Source organism: Epinephelus lanceolatus, chromosome 1 (assembly GCF_041903045.1).
Source record: "Epinephelus lanceolatus isolate andai-2023 chromosome 1, ASM4190304v1, whole genome shotgun sequence".
NCBI classification, from domain to species: Eukaryota; Metazoa; Chordata; class Actinopteri; order Perciformes; family Serranidae; genus Epinephelus; species Epinephelus lanceolatus.
In genome coordinates this window covers 26,642,853-26,663,757 of record NC_135734.1, presented here as the reverse complement: position 1 = coordinate 26,663,757, position 20,905 = coordinate 26,642,853, and the positions used below count along the sequence as shown (strand labels likewise).

The window sequence follows — 20,905 nt, the reverse complement described above, 5'->3', positions numbered from 1 at the left end:
GGTTTTCAGCAAAAGAACAAAACATAAAGGGTTAAAACTAAAATAAAGAATCAGGTGTGGAGATCAGTGACATCAGTGATTAAAACAATGCATGGATGTGTGGTGTGTGTGCTGTTAAGGTTTTGCAAGGTGCAACAATGCAGACAAATTTATTTCCCAACAAGTAACATGTCTTTTGCAGAAACGTACAACACCAACATTTTCCTCTGGCAACTGAATTGCTTTGTGAACAATTTAGGTTAGGTGTGTTTTGCCTGAACTTTTATTATTACCGCTGCAAAAATAGTAAACACACCAATGTCTTTACTATAATATTTGTACCAATAACACAAATTACATCAGTGAGTACTTTAATTGTCATTGAAAGGCCCTCTAAAACAGTGTTTCAGTCTTATCCATTACATCCTATCTGGGCAGATTGAATATGTTGCATGAACAGGGTTGTGTTTGTTCAAGTGAAGTGATAAAACAAATGTTAGTAACCTTTATTCATGCTAAAAGAGAATGTCACATGAGAAGACGTAATGAAATTCATTTACTCAGTTGGCACTTTCTGATTGCAGCCAACAGTCACTAGATGGCCCCATAAACAACCAGTTAGAGAGGACAAAACATTTGTAACACAGATTTTTTTTATTCCCTCCCAATTTAGAAAAAAAAAATCCAATGCTTGTGGACACTGTGCAAATACTTTAAATAGGAATCATCCTTCTCTTGTCTTTTAATTTGCCTAGAGAAACATTTTACCAGACAAACCCGGCCACAAATTCAACAGCATATTTAGTTAAACACAAAACAAATAGTAACAATATATATAAATATATTTATTCACAGTACATATTCTCTATCAGCACTTAATACTTATGGGCACTGTACAGAAAGTACAGAAACAGGATGCAGATACAATTTGGAATTCAGTCTTATCTACAAAGCCGGTAACATATAATACAACAGTTATCTTCAGGCACCACACCACTCTGTGTTGTCTCACTGCCAGTAACGCAGAAACACACCTGACTGATTTTATACCGCCTGTGTGGCACACGACACAGCTGCTAAATGTACATCAGTGAAACCAAGAGACAGTCATAAAGGTGTCTGTTCAGACATAAAAAAAGCTTTTTCTGAGTTATTCATGCTTGAGTTTTTCCATATAATGAACAAAATGACAGAAAACAAGCAGACATTTGGTCATATACTAAAAAAAATTCCAAAATATTTGCCAGCATGTATCACTACAATGATTTGTTGCCTGCATCCCCTACATGGATTTGATAACTCTGTGTGTAGCAACAACTTTTATATCAAATCATTTAGACAAAAATGAACACTGCTTTTATAAGTTTCAAAGGATGAATTAGCATCAATTTGAGAAAAAGACTAACACGCAAGGTCGCAGTCCTCTAACATGGCATTCAAAGCTTCTTCAGCTTCAGGCTAAACAAGACATCATTAAATTGAAAACATTATGTCGTATTAAGGTTTAAAGGGGTTAAGGAGACCTGTAGCTCTGTAGTTCCAGACCTCCGAATTGATGCTCACATCACATTGTCTCTTTTTCACCAATTTAAACGAAGTGAAAACTAAATGCAATTATGTGGTTCAGCATCTCAGGTCACAGTTTATCAGGGCACTTGTGTTTTTAATTGCACAGCTTTTGCTCTACAACACACAGTGTTTTGTGGTTTATGGTACCTCAAATATTTGTACTGATAACATGTAATTTCCTCAAGCTTATCTTGTGTCAGGCATTGTAACCAAATCTCCATTCAGACTATAGTCATTTCTCAGATGAGCCAAGCCTTGACCCAGAAACATATCATTTACTGCTATAGAAGGTCCAGTGTGTAGGATGTAGGAGGGTATTATGGCAGAAATGGTATATAAGATTCATAATAATGTTTTCATTTGTGTATAATTCCCTGAAACTAAGAATCACTGTGTTTAAGTTACCTTAGAATGAGCTGTTTGTGTCTACATATGGAGCGGCCCCTCTCTCCTTGAGTCCGCCATGTTATTTCTACAGTAGCCCAGAATGGACAAACCAAACACTGGGGCTGTTATTTAGTACGATAAAATAGTATGTGAGATTTTTTAAGTATGCCCAAAACCTTAGCATAAATATCCCAAAATGCAATGTGTGGAGGACAACGTTTAAAACGGACAGCAATTGAGACAGCTTTGTAACTAAATGACTCAGTGTAACTATGCAGGAAGTCTAAGATTTGACTTTGCTAGGCGTAATATAGTTTTAAAATTGTTTTTATATTACCGATAGAGCTGAGGTTGGCACAGGTTACCATGGTCATGTGTCTCCAACCTAGAAGAAGGCTTTCAGGAAATCACGTGGTAAATACAGCTCAGTGTGTCTGAAAAGACGCATACTACTGGGTGTTTCTGCAAAAGTATGTTGAACACAGTAGCGTACGATAGATAAGATGGGCCCAAGTGCGCCGTATTTTGACGAGACCGAGTGCCATATTTTGCGCCGAAACAACTACCGTATGTTTTATAGTATCGTCACATGATCAAATACAGATTTGACGTTGGACAACATCAACACATTTTACCAATCAACACTGCAAATCTGTGTATGACAAAAAAAACAAATAAGATAAGAATTTATTCATTAAATGGATTTTTCGAATAATTTATTTTTGGTTTATATACATTCATTCATTAATTTCCCGTAACTGCTTATCCTTTTGGGGTTGCGTGGGGGCCGGGGCCTATCCCAGCTGACATAGGGCAAGAGGCGGAATACATCCTGGACGGTCACCAGAGTAACGCAGGGCAGTAGATGACAGCATTTGTATTTTAATGTGTATTTGTCTTTGAACACAGGCATATCTCTGAGGTGGCAAGTTGAATCACTTCCAAGGGCCCGCTCTCTGCTCTTGACAGACACTCTCGCTACGGGCCCCCCCCCACCCCATGAGTCCTAGTGCAACCACACTGCCTGTAGTGTCTATACACGCCCCTGGTTGAACAATAGTACACATCAGATTGGATGTGTAGTGCATATTATGTAATTTCTGAAGGGGTGTGGCTCTAGATGCATCCATTCACGTTTTTGCATCAGCCACCATAGTTCTCCTACACACTTGACACACAGGAGAAGATTCAGTTGGTTGCAATCTGCAACCTCATCACTAGATGCCACTAAATCCTACACACTAGATCTTTAAAACTTGTGACGGGTGATGTCAGCAATTCTGATGAGCAGGACCGCTGGAAAGGAAAATACAGAGCAGGGCAACACTTTACATTTACCACGTTAAGAACTTTCAACGAGGAAAGAGCATTTTCATGTAGTTTCAAGTAAATACAGCTGTAAATATGTAACAGTCCAGTTTAAGAGAAGGCTGACATTACAGACTGTTAATCATAATAATAAATAATAATTGGCAATATCAGAAATTCCTCACACAAACTGTGAACGCTGCCTACCAGCATTCTCTGTAACTGTTTATGTTCCTGACTGATATGTGAGAACAAATGTGTGGTGCTGCGGTGCGCAGCCTTCCTGCAAAGTTGATGATAAAAATTAATAATTATGCCAGATTTTTCTCAGCCATTGTGTGGACAGAGGGCTGGAGTTATGCGATAAAGCCTTTTCAGTCACTGTAATTCATTTCAAGATGAACATTTTAACATAGAATAATAATATTCATAATAATATTCAGTCCTGCACAAGTTATCAAGTGCATCCAGTACTCAAAATGCTCCATTTCACCCACTGCTTTTGCTCCAGCTGCCTGATTGCTGCAGACTCTGGTTGTTAACCCCGCTGCCTGGTATCTATCAGAGAGACGAGACAAATGGGAAATTACACTTCCTTTAATGAACCAAACCCACAATGTATAAACATAATTGCAGGAATTAAGAAAAAAGCAGATAATAATAGTCAGCTCAGCCAACCTGTGTGTCTCTCTGCAGTGCAGCAGAGCCCGTCTCCTCGGCCTGAGCTGTAGACCGGGGACACACACACTCGACTGCTTGGTGCGAGGTGTGTGAGACGTGTTGAAAGAGAACTAGGAGGCAGGTAGACGGAGGAGATGGAGGGCTTCGAGGAGGATCTGTGAGAGTTTTCTTTCTCCCAGCTCAGCCAGTAGCCTTTCAAACCTTCCTGATGGGCCTTCCACGTTACCTGCACCTCCTGACGCTCCACTGGGGTCAGCTTAAGGTCAGTTAAGGCTGGCAGAGCTGCTGCAGGAGAAAAAAACATAGTGGAAAGCAAGGGAAAGGTTTAAATGGCCTGATCAAATGAAGCTGATGCAGCATCTAAAAGTAGCCATGATGCATGAATGGACTCTAAAGGTCAGCCTTCAATAAAGAGAAACAAACAGAACAAATGCTTTTAACTGAAAAAAACAAACAAATTACCTGGAGGGGAGAACGACTGAAAGACACAAAAACATACAAACCTCAAACTGAAAACGTACCCTCTTGAGTGCATGCCCTCACAGACATGGCTCTTTCTTTTCCGTCCACATACAGAGCGCTGACTGTGACCAGGTACTGAGTGCCCGGCTCCAGGCCTGTCAGTAAGGTAGAGTTCTGCTGGCTGGGTAAGGTCACGGTGCGGACGTGTCCACTTGGAAAAGCTCCATACTCCACCGTGTATCTCTGGACTCGAGCCGGTTGCAGGGGACCCCAGCCCACACGGATCTGACGAGGGCCAGAGTCTGACACAGAGACCACTGCAGGGCTTAAAACATCTGAGACGAACAGAGGCGGAGGGGGGACAAGAGACACAGGTGAGATGGTGACTGGCTGCAGCAAATTAAGGTCTGTTATAATGGATTTAGCTCCAAACCTAGTGTGCACCTGTTGAGTTGAATGAAATAATATCATACTTAATGGGAAACTTTGGTATTTTCTAACCTGAACTCTGTTTTCCCACTTTGATGTGTCTAAGTGACTAATGGAGACAACAATTTTTAAAATTAGTCCAGTTCTGAGAGAGACCACTCCAGCTGCAGCGGTGAAAAAGCTACTAGTAATCCCTAGTGGCAGCAGAGAGCCATCAATTTCCGTCGTTTTTCCACTGACAGTCTCAGATCGTTGTTGCAATTGTCTGACAACATTATGGAAATCTGAGAAATGTTCAGCCATGGCATTGAAAACAATAATCTACACTTTCTATACACCAACACAACAAACTCTTCCTGGCACTCCTCACTCCAACTCTCACCAACAATTCCACCGTTGTTTTTCCTGCAGCAAGTCTCTTCTCACAAGATTTCAGAACGAGACTTCTCCTTGGGTGAGATTTGGTCACAGTAACAAAAAGACCAGTAAAAGGTATGAAAAAATGTTTTATCTCTCTGTAGGATCTTTTCAGTCATGTTGTCAGAGACTCCTAATCACAGTAGCATTGTTTCCACTTTCAGTATGGTACCTTTGGAACCAAGAGTGACCCTTCATGGTATCTAGACCCTAGCGTTTCCACCGCAAACAGTACTCTTATATGTGGGCGGGGTTGTTGTCACTGACTGCTCCGTCCAGCACTCACTGTATTTCCTCCTTCATCAGTCTGCACCTAGTTTATTGTCCACAGAACGAGGCTCCACGCTGACATTTTCAGAACAAAATAAAACAGGCTGCAGTGAGAGTCTCTCTCCATGGGATATGTAAAAATAGCGGGTTTATACATTTAATCCTTCTAAGACAAACTCAGGGGTTTAGTGTTGCCAGCGCCCACAGGATGCTCAGAGTGAGAAGGTGCAGTTCTCATAACCCAGTTATTTTTTACTTCCGACAACAGCTGCTGCGAGTGGCAGCAAAACATCCTTTTATAGTCATCATTTTATAGTTACAGTTTACTAATAAAACTCTCCACAGTATGAACAGTGGGTACATGAGCCTCAAAACCAGCCACAGCTCAGCCCTGAGCAGAGTGACCGTCCACTGTTGACCAATCAACAGACTGCAGTGTTCACAGCCCCACCTTTTAGTACCAGATCTGTGCGCTAGGTACCCCAACAGAGGGGTGACCAAAAATGAGGACGGTAGGGAACAGTTGTGGTACCATTCACAACTTTTCACAGTGGAAACAGAAAAAAAAGCGTACCGAACTGAACCGTACCGTACTGCTCGATGGAAACAGGGCCAATCTGAACCTGTCAGAAAAACAAATACTTTTAGTGGATGTAAATGGATGGTGCACAATTGCCCGTAGTGATTACATTAACACCAGTATTAGCTTTTTTGATGGCGCTCAATTGCCTATAGGGATTACATTTTAGCTTTTTTCACCGCTGCAGCTTAAGTGGTCTCTCTCAATACTGGACCAGCTTCAAAAGCTGTTTTTTTACCATTAGTCACTTAGACACAAAAACATGGGAAAAAAAGGGTCCCTTTGATACAAACTCTAAATGTCAGACAGGAAACAGAAAAAAATGCTGTAAAAGGCTCTCTAATGGCATGTTTGTTGTCTAGAAACAAACCATCAACCTTCTTTGGCATGTAGTCAGCCTGCTGTATGACTGGATCTCCAGTTTTGTTACATATTTCTATCGTAAGAATGGAAATTCAAACATCTACAATTCACTGACAATTGAGAAAACTAAGATTGAATACTAACAGTAAAACTAACAGAATGGATTTTTATCTCACTTATTTCTGTCTAGTTTTTCCAGTCTTCTATTTTTTGCCATGAGTGAAGTATGTGTTTTTTTTAGTGCTTTACAGGATTATCAAGACACATGTTTATAAAAGGGAAATCTCTCTAAATCCTCTCACCAGGAAGTGTGGTGAAGTTAACAGAGAGTGTGTTGAACAGCCTCTGGTTGGACTCTGGGTGCAGGGTTGCTGTGTAGGTGGTATCAGGCTGCAGGTTGGTCAGCTCCACCCAGCTGGAGTCGCCTGGGAGAACCCGTCTAGTTTTAGTGTCTGTTTCCTGCATAGAGTTGTAAGAGAGCTCATAGTAACCGCTGTCTTTGGTCAGAACGGGACGCCACTGCAGCACGGCACTGTGGGAAGTCAAGTGAACAACGCGCAGCCGTTCTGCACGAATTATTTCTGTAGATAACATGACAGGAAAGAGAGGGGGGGGGGCATGGTGAGATAAAATGTAGAAACTGAATCATTTTACAGTTAAATATCACTTTTCTGTCTGTCTAATATCTGCCATGGATCCACTGCTTCTACTGTGCTGAACCTCACATGTCAAACACAGACATACTGATAATGGCCTCCCTCAGGTCCTCTGTGATGATGTCAATGCTCTCTATGTCCACAAAGTAGAGGTGAGACTCCACTGGAGGTGTCACTGAACGCAGTAACAGCTGGTAGTTGGCATGTATTGTAGAAACAGCTAACACATAGACTCCCCGCGCCTTCAGCTCAGACATCAGCTCTTCCACGTCTCCAGGCTGCACACCATCAGTCAGCCACAGCAGTATCTTTGGCACATCCTCGTCTGTCTCTGTCAAAAGCCGCAGGGCCACTCTTAGCGCCTCCTCAGTGTTGGTGTCTCCCTGCAGCTGCCTTACACTCTGCAGAGCTTTCTGCAGACTGTCTTGATTGTTGTGGACGTCGAGGTCGAATTCCAGGTTCGGCTTTGTGCCCACCTGCAGCAGCCCGATTCTTACGTGCCCACGGCCCAGTGAGAAGGGGCGAAACAGCTCGGTGGTGAAGTGCAGCAGGCGCACGAACTCGTAGTTTGCTACACTTCCTGAAGAATCCAGCAGAATGAGTATATCCCCTTCACAGCAGTTCAACACTGTGCACAACAAGAAGAAAAACAGAATGGTCATTTCAATATGTGGGTCATTGTTGTTTTGAATGACAGCTTTACTAGTTTTTAACATTTATGCCACCATACAGCATTCAAACCTGCACTGACTAATTTATTTATTTATTCATGGCCTTTTGGGAGCTGTCAACATGAAATATAATTATGTTAACATGCCGATCTTGTTAGCAAACAGTTGCATTACACACCCAGGAGATACAGAGCAATGTAAGCATTCATTTGGAGCAAGTGGCAATGTCCGGGGCTGAAAAAAGAAGCCATCACAGAAGTGCAAAACACGCAGTTTCCTGAGTGGCCACTTGAGTCTGGCTCCAGAAGCGAGCCAACCCCCATAAATACTCACGTTAAAATGCCCAAAATTACAGCAGAAATAAACACGTTTACAGCCTGGTGCTAATGGTCACTTTTGGCTCCATAAATCCAAGATGGTGACAAGACTCAAGGCTTCAAAACAGGAGTTCAGAAACCAGTATGTGATGTCATGGTGGCTAAATCCATTATTTTTATACAGTCTATGATTTGCAGTCACATTTCTGGCCAACAGGCAAATACAAGTCCAATATTTACTCTCATTTTAGCTCTTTGGCTGTTAAATGCTTCTTTGTGTTCCCCAGTCACTAATTTTCTCTGCTGTTTGTTGCTGGGTAGTATACTGTGTGTTTTTAGGGCTTTTGGCACAGCTGCCTACTGGGCCTGAAAATGGAGCTGATGAGAGCTGTGAGAGTGAATCAGAACAGTAAAGTAGCGGGCCGGGAAACCAAAACAAAGAGCTGAAAGACACTAACACTGCAGAGTCAAGTGATAATTCTCTGTGAGTTTGTCAACATGAAACCAATTTTTTTCATACACTTTTGTGTACGTGAAAAGTTAATTTGATCCATAAAAATATTAATAATAGCAGCTTTAAAGGTTCAGTGTGTAGGGTTTAGGGAGATACATTGGCAGGGATCGTCTCGTCTCGTCTCATCGTCCTCCGTTTATCTGGGTCCGGGTCGCGGGGGCAGCAGCTTCAGCAAAGAAGCCCAGACAGTCCTCTCCCCAGCCACCTCCGTCAGCTCTTCCGAGGGAACCCCGAGGCGTTCCCAGGCCAGCCGAGCAATGTAATCCCTCCAGCGTGTCCTGGGGCAGCCCCGAGGTCTCCTCCCAGTTGGACATGCCCAAAACACCTCCCAAGGGAGGCGTCCAGGAGGCATCCTTACCAGATGCCCGAACCACCTCAACTGGCTCCTCTCGATGTGGAGGAGCAGCGGCTCTACTCTGAGTCTCTCCCGGATGTCCGAGCTCCTCATCCTATCTCTAAGGCTGAGCCCAGCCACCCTGCGGAGGAAACTCATTTCGGCCGCTTGTACTCGCGATCTCGTTCTTTCGGTCACTACCCAGAGCTCGTGACCATAGGTGAGGGTTGGAACGTAGATCGACCAGTAAATCAAGAGCTTCGCTTTCTGGCTAAGCTCCCTCTTCACCACAATGGACCGGTTAAGCGTCCGCATCACTGCTGACGCCGCCCCAATCCGCCTGTCAATCTCCCACTCCATCCTACCCCCACTCATGAACAAGATCCCGAGATACTTAAACTCCTCCACCTGAGGCAGGACCCCCCCTCTCCGACCTGGAGTGGGCAATCCTTTTCCGGCTGAGGACCATGGCCTCAGACTTGGAGGTGCTGATTCTCATCCCAGCCGCTTCACACTCAGCTGCGAACCATCCCAGCGAGAGCTGGAGGTCACTGTTCAATGGAGCTAGGAGGACCACGTCATCCGCAAATAGCAGGGACGAGATCCTCCCGTCACCTAACCTGCCACCCTCCACCGCTCGGCTGTGCCTAGAAATTCTGTCCATGAAAGTTATGAACAGAACCGGTGACAAAGGGCAGCCCTGGCGGAGTCCAACCCTCACCAGGAACAGGTCCAACTTACTGCCAGCCACGCGAACCAGACTCGTGCTCCTTCGGTACAGGGACTGGATGGCCCCTAGCAGAGGGCCACCAACCCCATACTCCCGGAGCACCCCCCACAGGATGCCCCTGGGGACACGGTCGTAAGCCTTCTCCAAATCCACAAAACACATGTGGACTGGTTGGGCGAACTCCCATGCCCCCTCCAGCACCCTGGTGAGGGTAAAGAGCTGGTCCACGGTTCCGTGTCCAGGACGAAAACCACATTGCTCCTCCTCAATCTGAGGTTCAACTATCGACCGGACCCTCTTCTCCAGCACCCTGGCGTAGACCTTACCGGGTAGGCTGAGGAGCGTGATCCCCCTGTAGTTGGAACACACCCTCTGGTCCCCTTTCTTGAAGATGGGGACCACCACCCCGGTCTGCCATTCCAGAGGCACTGCCCCCGATGTCCACGCAATGTTGCAGAGGCGTGTCAGCCAGGACAGCCCTACAACATCCAGAGCCTTGAGATATCCAGGGTGAATCTCGTCCACCGCGTAGTTCCTTCACTACCTCGGCGACTTCTGCCCCCGAAATTGGATGACCCTCCCCCGAGACCCCCGGCTCTGTTTCCTCACTGGAATACGTGTTGGTGGGATTGAGGAGCTCCTCAAAGTATTCCTTCCACCGCCCGACAATGTCCCCAGTTGACGTCAGCAGCCCTCAGGACGCGGTCGAAGCTCTCCCGGAGGTGGGAGGTGAAGATCATCTTGACAGGTTCTTCCGCCAGGCATTCCCAGCAGACCCTCACTGCTCGTTTGGGCCTGCCAGGTCTGCGCGGCGTCCTCCCCTGCCACCTGATCCAACTCACCACCAGGTGGTGATCAGTTGACAGCTCTGCTCCTCTCTTCACCCGAGTGTCCAGAACATATGGTCGCAGGTCAAATGATACGACTACAAAGTCAATCATTGACCTGCGACCTAGGCTGTCCTGGTGCCACATGCACCAATGGACATCCTTCATCCAGCATTGGCAGGGATATTGAATATAATGATAGATACCTTTTCATTCATTTATAGTCACCTTAAAATAAGAATCATTGTGTTACCTACCTCGTTACCTTAGAATGAGCCCTTTATATCCACACAGGGAGCAGGTCCTCATTCAAGGAGTCTGCTATGTTTTAACACTATATTTCTACAGTAGCCAAGAATGGACAAATCAAACACTGGCTCTAGACAGGGCCATTCACATTTCCTCTGCAAGGCTCTGAAGAGCATCGAACAAACACTGTGCTGCAACATAAAACTGCTTTATTCAGTGTTTTTACTGGTTTTAATCATCTGGTACATGCTTGGCACATAGGAGAAGTTTCAGGTGGTTGCAATCTGCAGTCCTCACCACTAGGTGCCACTAAATCCTACACAATTCACCTTTAAAGTAAAGCATCACCCCCTTTTTAGACACAGGATCAAAGTCAATGAGCAAGATTTTAATTAATGGTTAACATAGAATTTTCATAAAACATTGGGATTTATGAGGTGCCTACCCTAAAGGACATCAGAAACTTTTGGCAGTGATGAATCATCCCTTCATGACGATATTAATATCTCAGCCATGAAAGAGAAGGGACACTGATTTAAGGCACCGTGGGTGAGATTATAAAGAATGAAAGGCAATAACAGGTAAATGAGGCGTCTTGTTTCATGCACAGTGCTGAAATCCTGGGAACAATCTGCTCAGTGTTATCAAAACATGTCAAAAAAATATTGCACTGAGAATATTTAGATGGAGCTATGCAGCAGAGGATTTATGATAGCAAAGACTAAAGAGAATGGGTGAGTTGATTTGTCTTATGAAACCAGAGTGAGATTTACATTGCCAGTAAATAAGTGACAGAAAAAAAGCAGCACAGAGAGAAAATGAGAAAGAGCATCCCACATATTGGGGGCTCTCCACTTGAATGAACATACACTGGTTTTCCCATCTTCACCTTTCATCATTTCTCAGAAGCAATTGTGCTTCATTTTGACGTCAAGAAGTCGTCTTAGTGGAATAATTTTCCACTAAGAACCATTTCTACCCTCAAGCATCATCCTGAACAATCACGTATGTGTCCAGTATGTTGGTGACTCACTCTGGAAACCACTGAGTGTGATAATCTCCCTCGCTGCAGGTGACTTTTGGTACATTTGCTACCAACAGGTCATAAAATTAGAGATGCACTGATTGTGAAATTCTGGAACAATAACGATATTTATAATAACAATTTGTCCGAGAACCAATACCAATGTTTTTTTGTTATTGCTGTTCATTTTGGTTTTGTTGTTTCCCCAGTTTTGTGCCATGGAAAAAAAAAAAACTAACTGTTTTAAAGTCATTCAGTCCCTTATTACAAAACCTTTGTATAAGCACAAATTAAATCATGGAAATTTATGCAACAACCTTTAATATAACCTTCTTTCACAAGAAAATTTTTTTTTTTTTTTTTTAAAAAGTACCTGCTTCAAAAGCCTTTTACGAAATATTCCCTCTCTTAGAACTATTTTATGTTGTTCAAACGAACTCAGTTTGAACGCATCATGATAAACTTACAATTTACCTTCACCAAATACTAATTTTAACTGAACAGAACTTGGACATACCACAAGGTATCTTAATCATAGGTTTATAACAATAACTAGATACCGGATCCCAAGATGGCGCCTATTCATACTCACCTGACACATACAACAAAAAAATTCTAGCTTCCAGGTTTACTTCCGTGGTATGCGACCCACTGAATATGAGTAGTAGTGCTTCTCCCACTGGCCTCACCTGCAAGTTCCCACTAGGCTCATAGACTTCACATTGTGATGACTTCTCAGGTTTTCAAATGGCTTTTCTCGAAAAGTAAGGTTTTACAAATATAAAACCACCATGGCTCAAAAATTCATGATAGTAAGAGTCATACTTAAACCTTGGCTGCAGTTCGAGGGTCTGTCAACAGTTTTACAGGTGTGTCTTTTATAATGGTGGTCTATGAGGAAAATGGGGATTTTTTTCACTGCAATACCACGAGTGGCCACTGGGAAAAATTGGCTGCAAGGCTGAGCAGCATTCCTGGGGGCCTGAACTCAATGCAACCTCGGTTAGCTATTGTTCCGGCTACCAATATTCGCAACTAACAGCTAATGTTAACTAGCTCTCCTCCTGCCAATTTCAACCCAGATTTGTTGTTCACAATGCAGCATTACCAGGGAAACAATGGAGTGCATCCTCTGACACATCAATAGTAAGTTTACTGTGTCCTTTTGTCCTGATGGCATTTCAGGAAATAGCTTTATTTATCCCAAATAAGTTGTCTATTGTGCCCGGGACGACAGGACGCCGAGCCCTATTTCGACCACAGATATTGGTGAATGTCTTCCTATTTGCTGATAGGCAGCTGGCAGTCAATAAGGTGAACATTGGCGGATACTGATGTTAGACCGATAAATAGGAGCATCCCTCCATAAAATAGGCTGTTAGTCTTACACCATCACCGATTATAAACAACAAATACGTCAGGATCAGATTAAGTGTGTGTGCTTTATGAGAATTAATCCAATGCAAATAGAGCCATTCTTAATTGTCCCTAACATAATGTACACATCTGCTTTATTGCCTCACTTCTTCCATATCGTTCACACTTCTCTGTCTTTTCCATTTGCAGCTCCTCCGCAGAACACACCCATTATTTTATTGCAGCAGTGGTCCATAATCATTAAACTTTTATAGGGAGGCAGAAAATAAAGCAGCGGGAAAATAAGCAGGCAGGAGGAAATGAAGGAGAACAGCACAATCAAGGGAAGAGGTGTCAGCCAGCGTCTTAATGAAACACAGATAACTTACAAAGAGTACAAGGGGAGAGATGCTGCAGGGAAAAGAGGTGAAACCTCTGTGGACAGTTATATATACACACAGTGGCAAAGAGGAGACGTTGAGAGGAGAAGATCAGACAGAGAAGACAGAAATGAGACAGAAAGATTGGTGAGGGGAGATGGTTGGATTAGAGTTGTTGATGGAGATGCAGAGGAATTCCTCTGTCTTTGCATTCCTCAGAGAAGAAACACATGTGAATATGTATTTGTGTCTGAAAGAGAGACTTGAGCATGTCATCTGTCATTTAATTGGTTTCAAGCTTTGCCAGGCCATATGCCACACTGCAGCGCTGCGCAGATGAACGAAAAATATGTTAATGCTTCCTGTGAAGAGTACTGAGTGCAATATCAACATGCGCCAACATCAAATAGACAGATGGTACACTATCCAGTCTGTGGTGGATCAAAATCAACGCAGGCTACTTCTAAACTCTTGATGATCTAAAACAGTTTAAACATAAACTGTGTGTCGCTCTGCTGCCCTTTAAACTTTTACAGATTTAATCCAGAAAAGTGAAACCGCAAATTAATTAAAAATTCCTCTCATTCCATGTGTGCTTTTTCTGGGGGGGGGATATCTCTGACTTAAGCTAATACAGTAAGTCAAAATATTTACTTTTAATTAGCTGTGGCCACCTGTAAGTACCTCAGCTTCCTCTATGTCAGAGTCAACATTAGGAACAAAGATCCTGCTGTCCTTAGAAAACACAGTAATGTTCTGTCTGCTCCTCGAGAAGAATAAAACATAAGCAATAAACAGTTTACCTGTATTACTGACATAATTTGGAACATTAAGGTCAGCACAAATCGGCACCGCTTTTTATCTCTGATCTCTTCCTATTCTACCTTTAGAGCTCTCACAACTGCTGATACGATTATTTGCTTTTTTTCCTGAGAGTTAGATGAGTTGATTGATACGACTCTGTCTGCGTCTAAAATCAGGTACCATCGTTAGTACACACACATGACAGGGTCGTGTTCTCTTAAATCAAACACAGCACTCCTCTTCTGCTGTCGATTTGCAACCAGTCGGAGCATTATCGCACATTTGACTAATGATGTCACTCGCCAAAATATAAGCTACCTATATCTGCTTGTTTGCTCACGTCTTCTTCTGCATTTATTTATTTATTTCAAAATTACCATGTACATGTACCATTACAATGTATGTAATTACCCATGTACCCCTTTTCCAGCGGGAACTGCCCATTGGTTCGACAGCCCATTGATTCGACATCCCATTGTTCCGACCATATTAAACTCATTGTTCCGAAGTCCGTTCTGAAATCATCATGATGCCCTGTGGTTAAGGTCTGGTTAGGTTTAGGCACAAAAAACACTTGGTTAGGGTCAGGAAAAGATCATGGTGTGGGTTAAAATGAAAAAGAAAGTGACAAACTCATAAGCCGTGAGCCTGCTCCGCCTCAAGCTGGTCGCGGCGCACCATACACCCGCCGCGAGCCGTTCAGTACCGCGGACAGTCGGACTAATGGGATGTCGAACCAATGGGCTGTTGAACCAATGACATGGACCCTTTCCAGCAGGAAAGATGTCCACTCTTGCTAGCAAAATGAATGTAAATACACCTATTTGACAATTATTTGGTTTTAAACCAAACAAAAAACAGGAGAGCCACAGAATATGAACAAAGTCATCTGTAAGCTATGTTCAAACAAGTCAGGACTAAAGATAGAAACATTACACATCTCCACACCCACCTTAAAACTCACTATCTAACAAAACACACGTCTGCCACCAACTCCGCCCACAAAGGGCAACTGGACCACAACTCTCAGCAGATGAGCAGTCAGCCCTCAATCAGTAGGGCAACAAAATATAGCAGTCAAAGATTGTGAGACTGTATGACGGCAGTAAAACGTGTAAGAAAAATAACCACAAAAGCCGATTGATCAGATTTTCCGATCTCAGCTTTCCCTCATGTAAAATAGCACTTACTGCCTCTCTTCGTCTCTCTGTGGCCCCTTACAGGTGTTGCAACATTAATATATTTATACCTGTGTGCATCTCTCTTTTCAGTCTTGTTTTGGATGATAATTTTGTATATTGTTTTTCTTAAAGCAATATTGTCTGGAGGGGAATTTCAATATCGCCCAACCCTAGTCCAACAATAACAAAACCTACAAACACCTCAAAAGTTCACTAATCAACACATTATATCTTGTTTGTTTAATCCAAACAAAGTTTAACCCCTCCCAAAAGGATATGTCAACCTCTGCAGATTTTGACCCTTCTCTTTGAAAATTAATTCAGTCACATGCAGCTGTGGATGTTAAAGGGCGGACCAGTGCTGGTGGACGCACTGTTCACTTGCATATGTTTCTATAATCTGGTTTAGGTCCAATTTGGCTGCAGTATGTAGTAATGGTGTCATAATTTGGACATTGTGACATTTTCCATAGCTTGTGTCAGTAAACACACCCTGATAATTTGTTCCATAGGAAGTCACAAAAACAACCTCAGTCCAGTTCAGCCAGCTGGCCTCTCTTCCAGTTTAAATCTATGAAAAAACACATCTGACGTCACCTGCAGTGGAGGAAAAAGTAAAGGATCTTCTTCCCAGCACAGAGCTGTTATCAGCAATTGTACTTAAAGTTAGCAGTAAAAATACTTATTATGCAGACAAATGCTTGATGTGAGTGTTATACATATTATTAGATTAATATTATTGATGCATTAATGTGCAAGTAGCATTTTAAAGGATAACTGCAGCTGCATTATGAGCCACAGTGGAAGCACATGGGGCAACTAAACATCATCACTGTATGTCCATTAAAAGTGGTTATTTTTGCTACAGAGCAGCTCAGATTGTTATTTTAAATGTCTGAATTGTCTCTTTACCTTTCACTTGATCAGGTCTGTTTGTTATTGCCTCATTAAGCAGAAGTATTTTTTGGAGATCACAAGTTGTTACGAGATGTCACTTGTGCAGGTAAACAACAGTTGAAACCGTGTGTGAGTTCTGGTGAGAGTATAGTAATCAGAGTAGTTCACAGTAAATGTAGTTTAGTGTTATTTTCCTAAAGAAAACTGCTATTTAAAGGGTGATGATACCTGCTGCAGACCAGTGGAGGTAGGCTAATGCTATTAGCTAGAGTCATCATGTTGATATTGCATAACCTTGCAATTGAAAACATGCAGAATAACAGCAAAAACAATCAATTAATAAATGATTAGCAGGTGCAAAATATCAACTAATTCAGTACTCATGACAAATCTGTATAGACTGATTACCTATTTTCTTCAGCTTACATTCACAAAAATAAAAAAGTGATATCAACATGCTAATGCTACCTCTGCCACAGTGTGTGCGTAGTGAAAAAATATATTTATGTTTCGCTATTTTACAACCTACATATAAAATATTTTTATTACATTTTATTCCTACATTTGCCCTTCCTATACATCAAGGAGATGGGCTCCCTACTGGCTATAAATGACAATGGTATTGTTAGTTATGTCTCTCCCTCTCTTTATGTATCATTTTGTCATGGGGAATACTGTAAATTTATTATGTTGATCTGTTCTGTACAACATCTATTGCACGTCTGTCCGTCCTGGAGGAGGGATCCCTCCTCAGTTGCTCTTCCTGAGGTTTCTGACATTTTGGGTTTTTCCTTATCCGCTGTGAGGGTCCAAGGACAGAGGGGTGTCATATGCTGTAAAGTCCTCTGAGGCAAATTGTTATTTGTGATATTGGGCTTTATAAATAAAATTGTATTGAACTGAGTTAAGGGCAGCATGGTGGTGCAGCGGCTAGCACTGTCTCCTCACAGCAAGAGGGTTCCTGGTTCAAGTCCAGGAGGGAGCTCTTCTGTGCGGAGTTTGTATGTCCTCCCCGTGTCAGCGTGGGTTTTCTCCGGGTACTCCAACTTCCTCCCACAGTCCGAAGACATGCAGGTTGGGGATAGGTTATTGGCCGTAGGTGTGAATGTGACTGTGAATGGTTGTCTGTCTCTATGTGTCAGTCCTGTGATAGTCTGGTGACCTGTCCAGGGTGTAGCTGGGATAGGCTCCAGCCCCCCTGTGACCCTCACGAGGATAAGCGGTTACGAAAATGGATGGATGGATGAATTGACTTATTGTACGAGCCTCTACACATTGTCTTTTCTAATAAGATAATCATTTGCTACGAAATTTGCAGTGTTACAGCACCAAAGAAGACAGTGTAATATCAAGAAGCATCAGCAAGATGTAATGTAAAATAAAAAGTAAAATAAAAACCTCTGCTGCCTTTTTTCTCTCTCTCTCTCCTCATCCACTTTCTCCGTCACAAATGACGGCGGCGATAGAATTCAAAGGCCCGAGAGGCATTTAAAATCAGGTAGATAATCATCTATGATATTGAAAATCTTTTAACAACACTAAAATACATTTTCTATACGCTAATTCAGTTAATATTCTCTCTCCAAATCTCCCACACACATTTGGTGATAGCTTGTGATATTTACAAAGGACACCTCTGCTTAACAGGGCAATAACAAACAGACTGAATCAAGTGAAAGGTAAAGAGACACTTCAGACACTTATAATAACAATCTGAGCCACTCTGTGGCAAAAATAACCCCTTTTAATGGACATACAGCGATGATGTTTAGTTGCCCCGTGTGCTTCCACTGCAGTTCGTTCAGCGGCTGCCAGCTCCCTCAATTTTGGACCAATATCAAAAGTTGTTCACATCAGTCTCTTTGATCAATTTGCACAGGGAAATAGAGCCCAGGTTGAAAAATGCTCAAGTTATTCTTTAATGTTGGGTAGTATAATAACACTGCATCATGTTTTACATAGCGATCATGCATTTTGTTTTTACAGCTGTCAGATAGCAAAAGGCACAATATTATAAAATGTAGTGGAGAGGAAGGATGTAGTATTAAACTAAGATGCTTGAGTGAGGTACATCTAAAGCTGAAGTGGTACTTGAGTTAAAGTGCTGTGAATGTGTGATCCAGTAAAGAGAACTAAAAGTATGTGAGATTTTATATTGAAGCCAGTAACAGTGATTATTTAGACCACTGTATTGATTAGATCATACACTGTGAACACATACAAAGACACACCCATCACCTGTCCTGAATAATGAAACACTATTATGCAATGTCTGTACCACCCAACTAAAGCTCTGTGGGACAACACTGTCCATGTGTCAACTTGTTTCAACCAGACTGCCTGAAATGATCCTGGCCTGTTGATACATATTAAATGTCAATGAATGTTAACCAGCATTTATTTATGCCACCCCGTGTGCTCTGACTCACTAAACATCACACAAAAATGTTTATGTATTTTACTCAAACGTTGTCATAAGTTTTAGAGTGTTTTTGCACAACTTGCGAGTTTCAACATAAGGTAAAAACTTTCAGCCCAGACTCCATTTAAAAAACATCTAATTTTCCATTATCTTACCCCGGAGAAGAAGCAGATCGCAACTTATTATTTTCATTTGCATATTTTGGTCTGTTTACTGTCCATGTTTCATTCGGCCATGTGCCTGCTCTATTTCATGTCTGTATTGTAGCTTATTTTATCAACTCACCTGTGGCAGGTAGAGCAATCTGCGTGTTGCTCCGCTGCAACATCGCCCAGAGGAGAACACAGCGCAGTAAAAAGCCCTTCATCATTTCTGAGCGATATGAATGTGATCAGAAACAACACAGGCAGGTGAAATCACCAACACCGGGTCTTCTTTCATCGGTGCCCATTGCGCAGATGTCACAGTTGGTCCAGTCTGTGTTATTGTGCACTCACGTCGCCTCTTCCGCAGAGTTTCGCTTCTCCTCCAAACTTTTTTTCGGCGAACACCTGCGTCATGCGCACTGCAGTATTCACGCGGTGCAGTGATTCCCTTTAATGTCTCCAAGTCACTCTCTCGTCCAGATTACTCCTCCTCCTCTTGCTGCTGAGCCAGGACATAAAATTATTGTCACTTTTTGCTGGAGTTTGGTCTTTGATGGGGCATTAAAGCACAGATGCTTCTTGATGGTCGTTGTTTTCATCCTGCATTGTAATTTCCTCAGTCAGTCCAGGGGCCATCACACTTAATCACACAAACACACAGGCACCTGGCCAAATACACACCCATGCAATACATTGCCTGTCCCAGAGGACCCAAGAAAATCTCATCATGAGCACGCCAGAATTTAATGCTGTAGCTGCAAGGGAAAAGAATGATCTCATCTGTTTCCCCTGTACATCTTGTACTGGAGGAATAACAGTGAAACTGATCTGGTCTTCATTTTCTCTGGGGACGCCCAGGAAGCCCCTCAAGCTGAACGCAAAACTGAACCCCGCTTTCAGAAACAGTAACGGGGCACCCATTTGGATCAAGCAGCAGCAAGGAAGCCAATTCAGCCGGTCCATTAGACAGGATTACAGCAAATACCACAGCTGCCACTTATCAGAAAGATAACTTGGATGGAGTGCAGGCTACTGGCATGGCGTGTCCCTGCACGTGTGTGTTTGTGTGTGGGTGTGTGCCAGCAGATAAAGATAAAAGGCTAAATAAATGAAGGGCACTGACTGAATGTGCCCTCTTGAGATGAGAGTGCCCTGTGTGTGCCAAGACACAGCGTCTGTTTCTTCACTGTAAATACTGCGCATAATCAGAATTTGCTTGAACATGACAGCGTTTTTATTTTTTATTCCACTTGTCTCAGTGTGCGGGGTGCAGGATGAGATGGGCGTGGGATGGTGAGGTGGAGACAGATAGTAGAGAGATAACATTTTGTAGAGGGCATACTTTGATTCTGCCTTTTGATACATGATTAAAAAATCCTTACTTACATACCAGGCTGGTATCTCTAGACAGCAGAAGTTCAGTTTGTTCACGTAGACAGTCTGCAGGTTCATCAGTCCTGGTGTCTTTTTATTTTGGTTGAAGACAACATATCTGCTCATCTCCAGATGATGATGAGGCGGGCATTTTAAGATATACTTTAATTTTCTTGAAGCAGCATACTCAAAGGAATGGTTCAACATTTTGAGGCGATGCACTTATTTGTCTTCTTGGGGAGTTAAATGAGAAGGATGATAGCACTTTAATTTCCATCCATCCATCCGTCCATCTTCAACCGCTTATCTGAAGCCGGGTTTTGGGGGCAGCAGGCTGCGCAATGTATTCCAGACATCCCTCTCCCCAGCAACGCTTTCTAGCTCCTCCTGAAGGATCCTGAGGCTTTCCCAGGCCAGACGAGATATGTAACCCCTCCAGCATGTTCAGGGTCTGCCTCGAGGCCTCCTACCAGTTGGACGTGCCCAGAACACCTCTAACAGGAGATGCTTAGCAGTCTCTCCAGGAGGAGGCATCCTGATCAGATGCCTGAACCACCTCAACTGACCCTGTTTGACAC

The 20,905-nt window shown here is 42.9% G+C and overlaps 2 protein-coding genes across 3 annotated transcripts in view; one reads left to right on the top strand and one right to left on the bottom strand.

Annotated features, from left to right (window-relative positions):
* Nucleotides 1-803: 803 nt before the first annotated feature.
* LOC117256636 (von Willebrand factor A domain-containing protein 1-like) lies at nucleotides 804-19,807 on the bottom strand. Of its 2 annotated transcripts, none has more exons than XM_078168311.1 (6): nucleotides 19,093-19,807; nucleotides 7,190-7,729; nucleotides 6,748-7,026; nucleotides 4,446-4,721; nucleotides 3,922-4,206; nucleotides 804-3,801 (listed from the first exon to the last, which is right to left on the bottom strand). In XM_078168311.1, exons 1-6 carry the CDS (start codon nucleotides 19,175-19,177, stop codon nucleotides 3,782-3,784), a joined length of 1,485 nt encoding a protein of 494 aa, XP_078024437.1. In that variant the 5' UTR covers nucleotides 19,178-19,807; the 3' UTR covers nucleotides 804-3,781. The 2 variants fall into 2 exon arrangements, with proteins under 2 accessions (XP_078024437.1, XP_033482059.1); XM_033626168.2 differs by having other exon boundaries at nucleotides 3,922-4,209; nucleotides 19,093-19,800.
* LOC117257404 (sulfotransferase 1C2A-like) overlaps nucleotides 4,645-20,905 on the top strand; it is a 46,247-nt gene continuing 29,986 nt past the window's right edge. The window contains exon 1 of the mRNA XM_078168319.1: nucleotides 4,645-4,760. The gene's annotated coding sequence lies outside the window, so the exon portion shown is untranslated. The remainder of the gene's footprint in view (nucleotides 4,761-20,905) is intronic.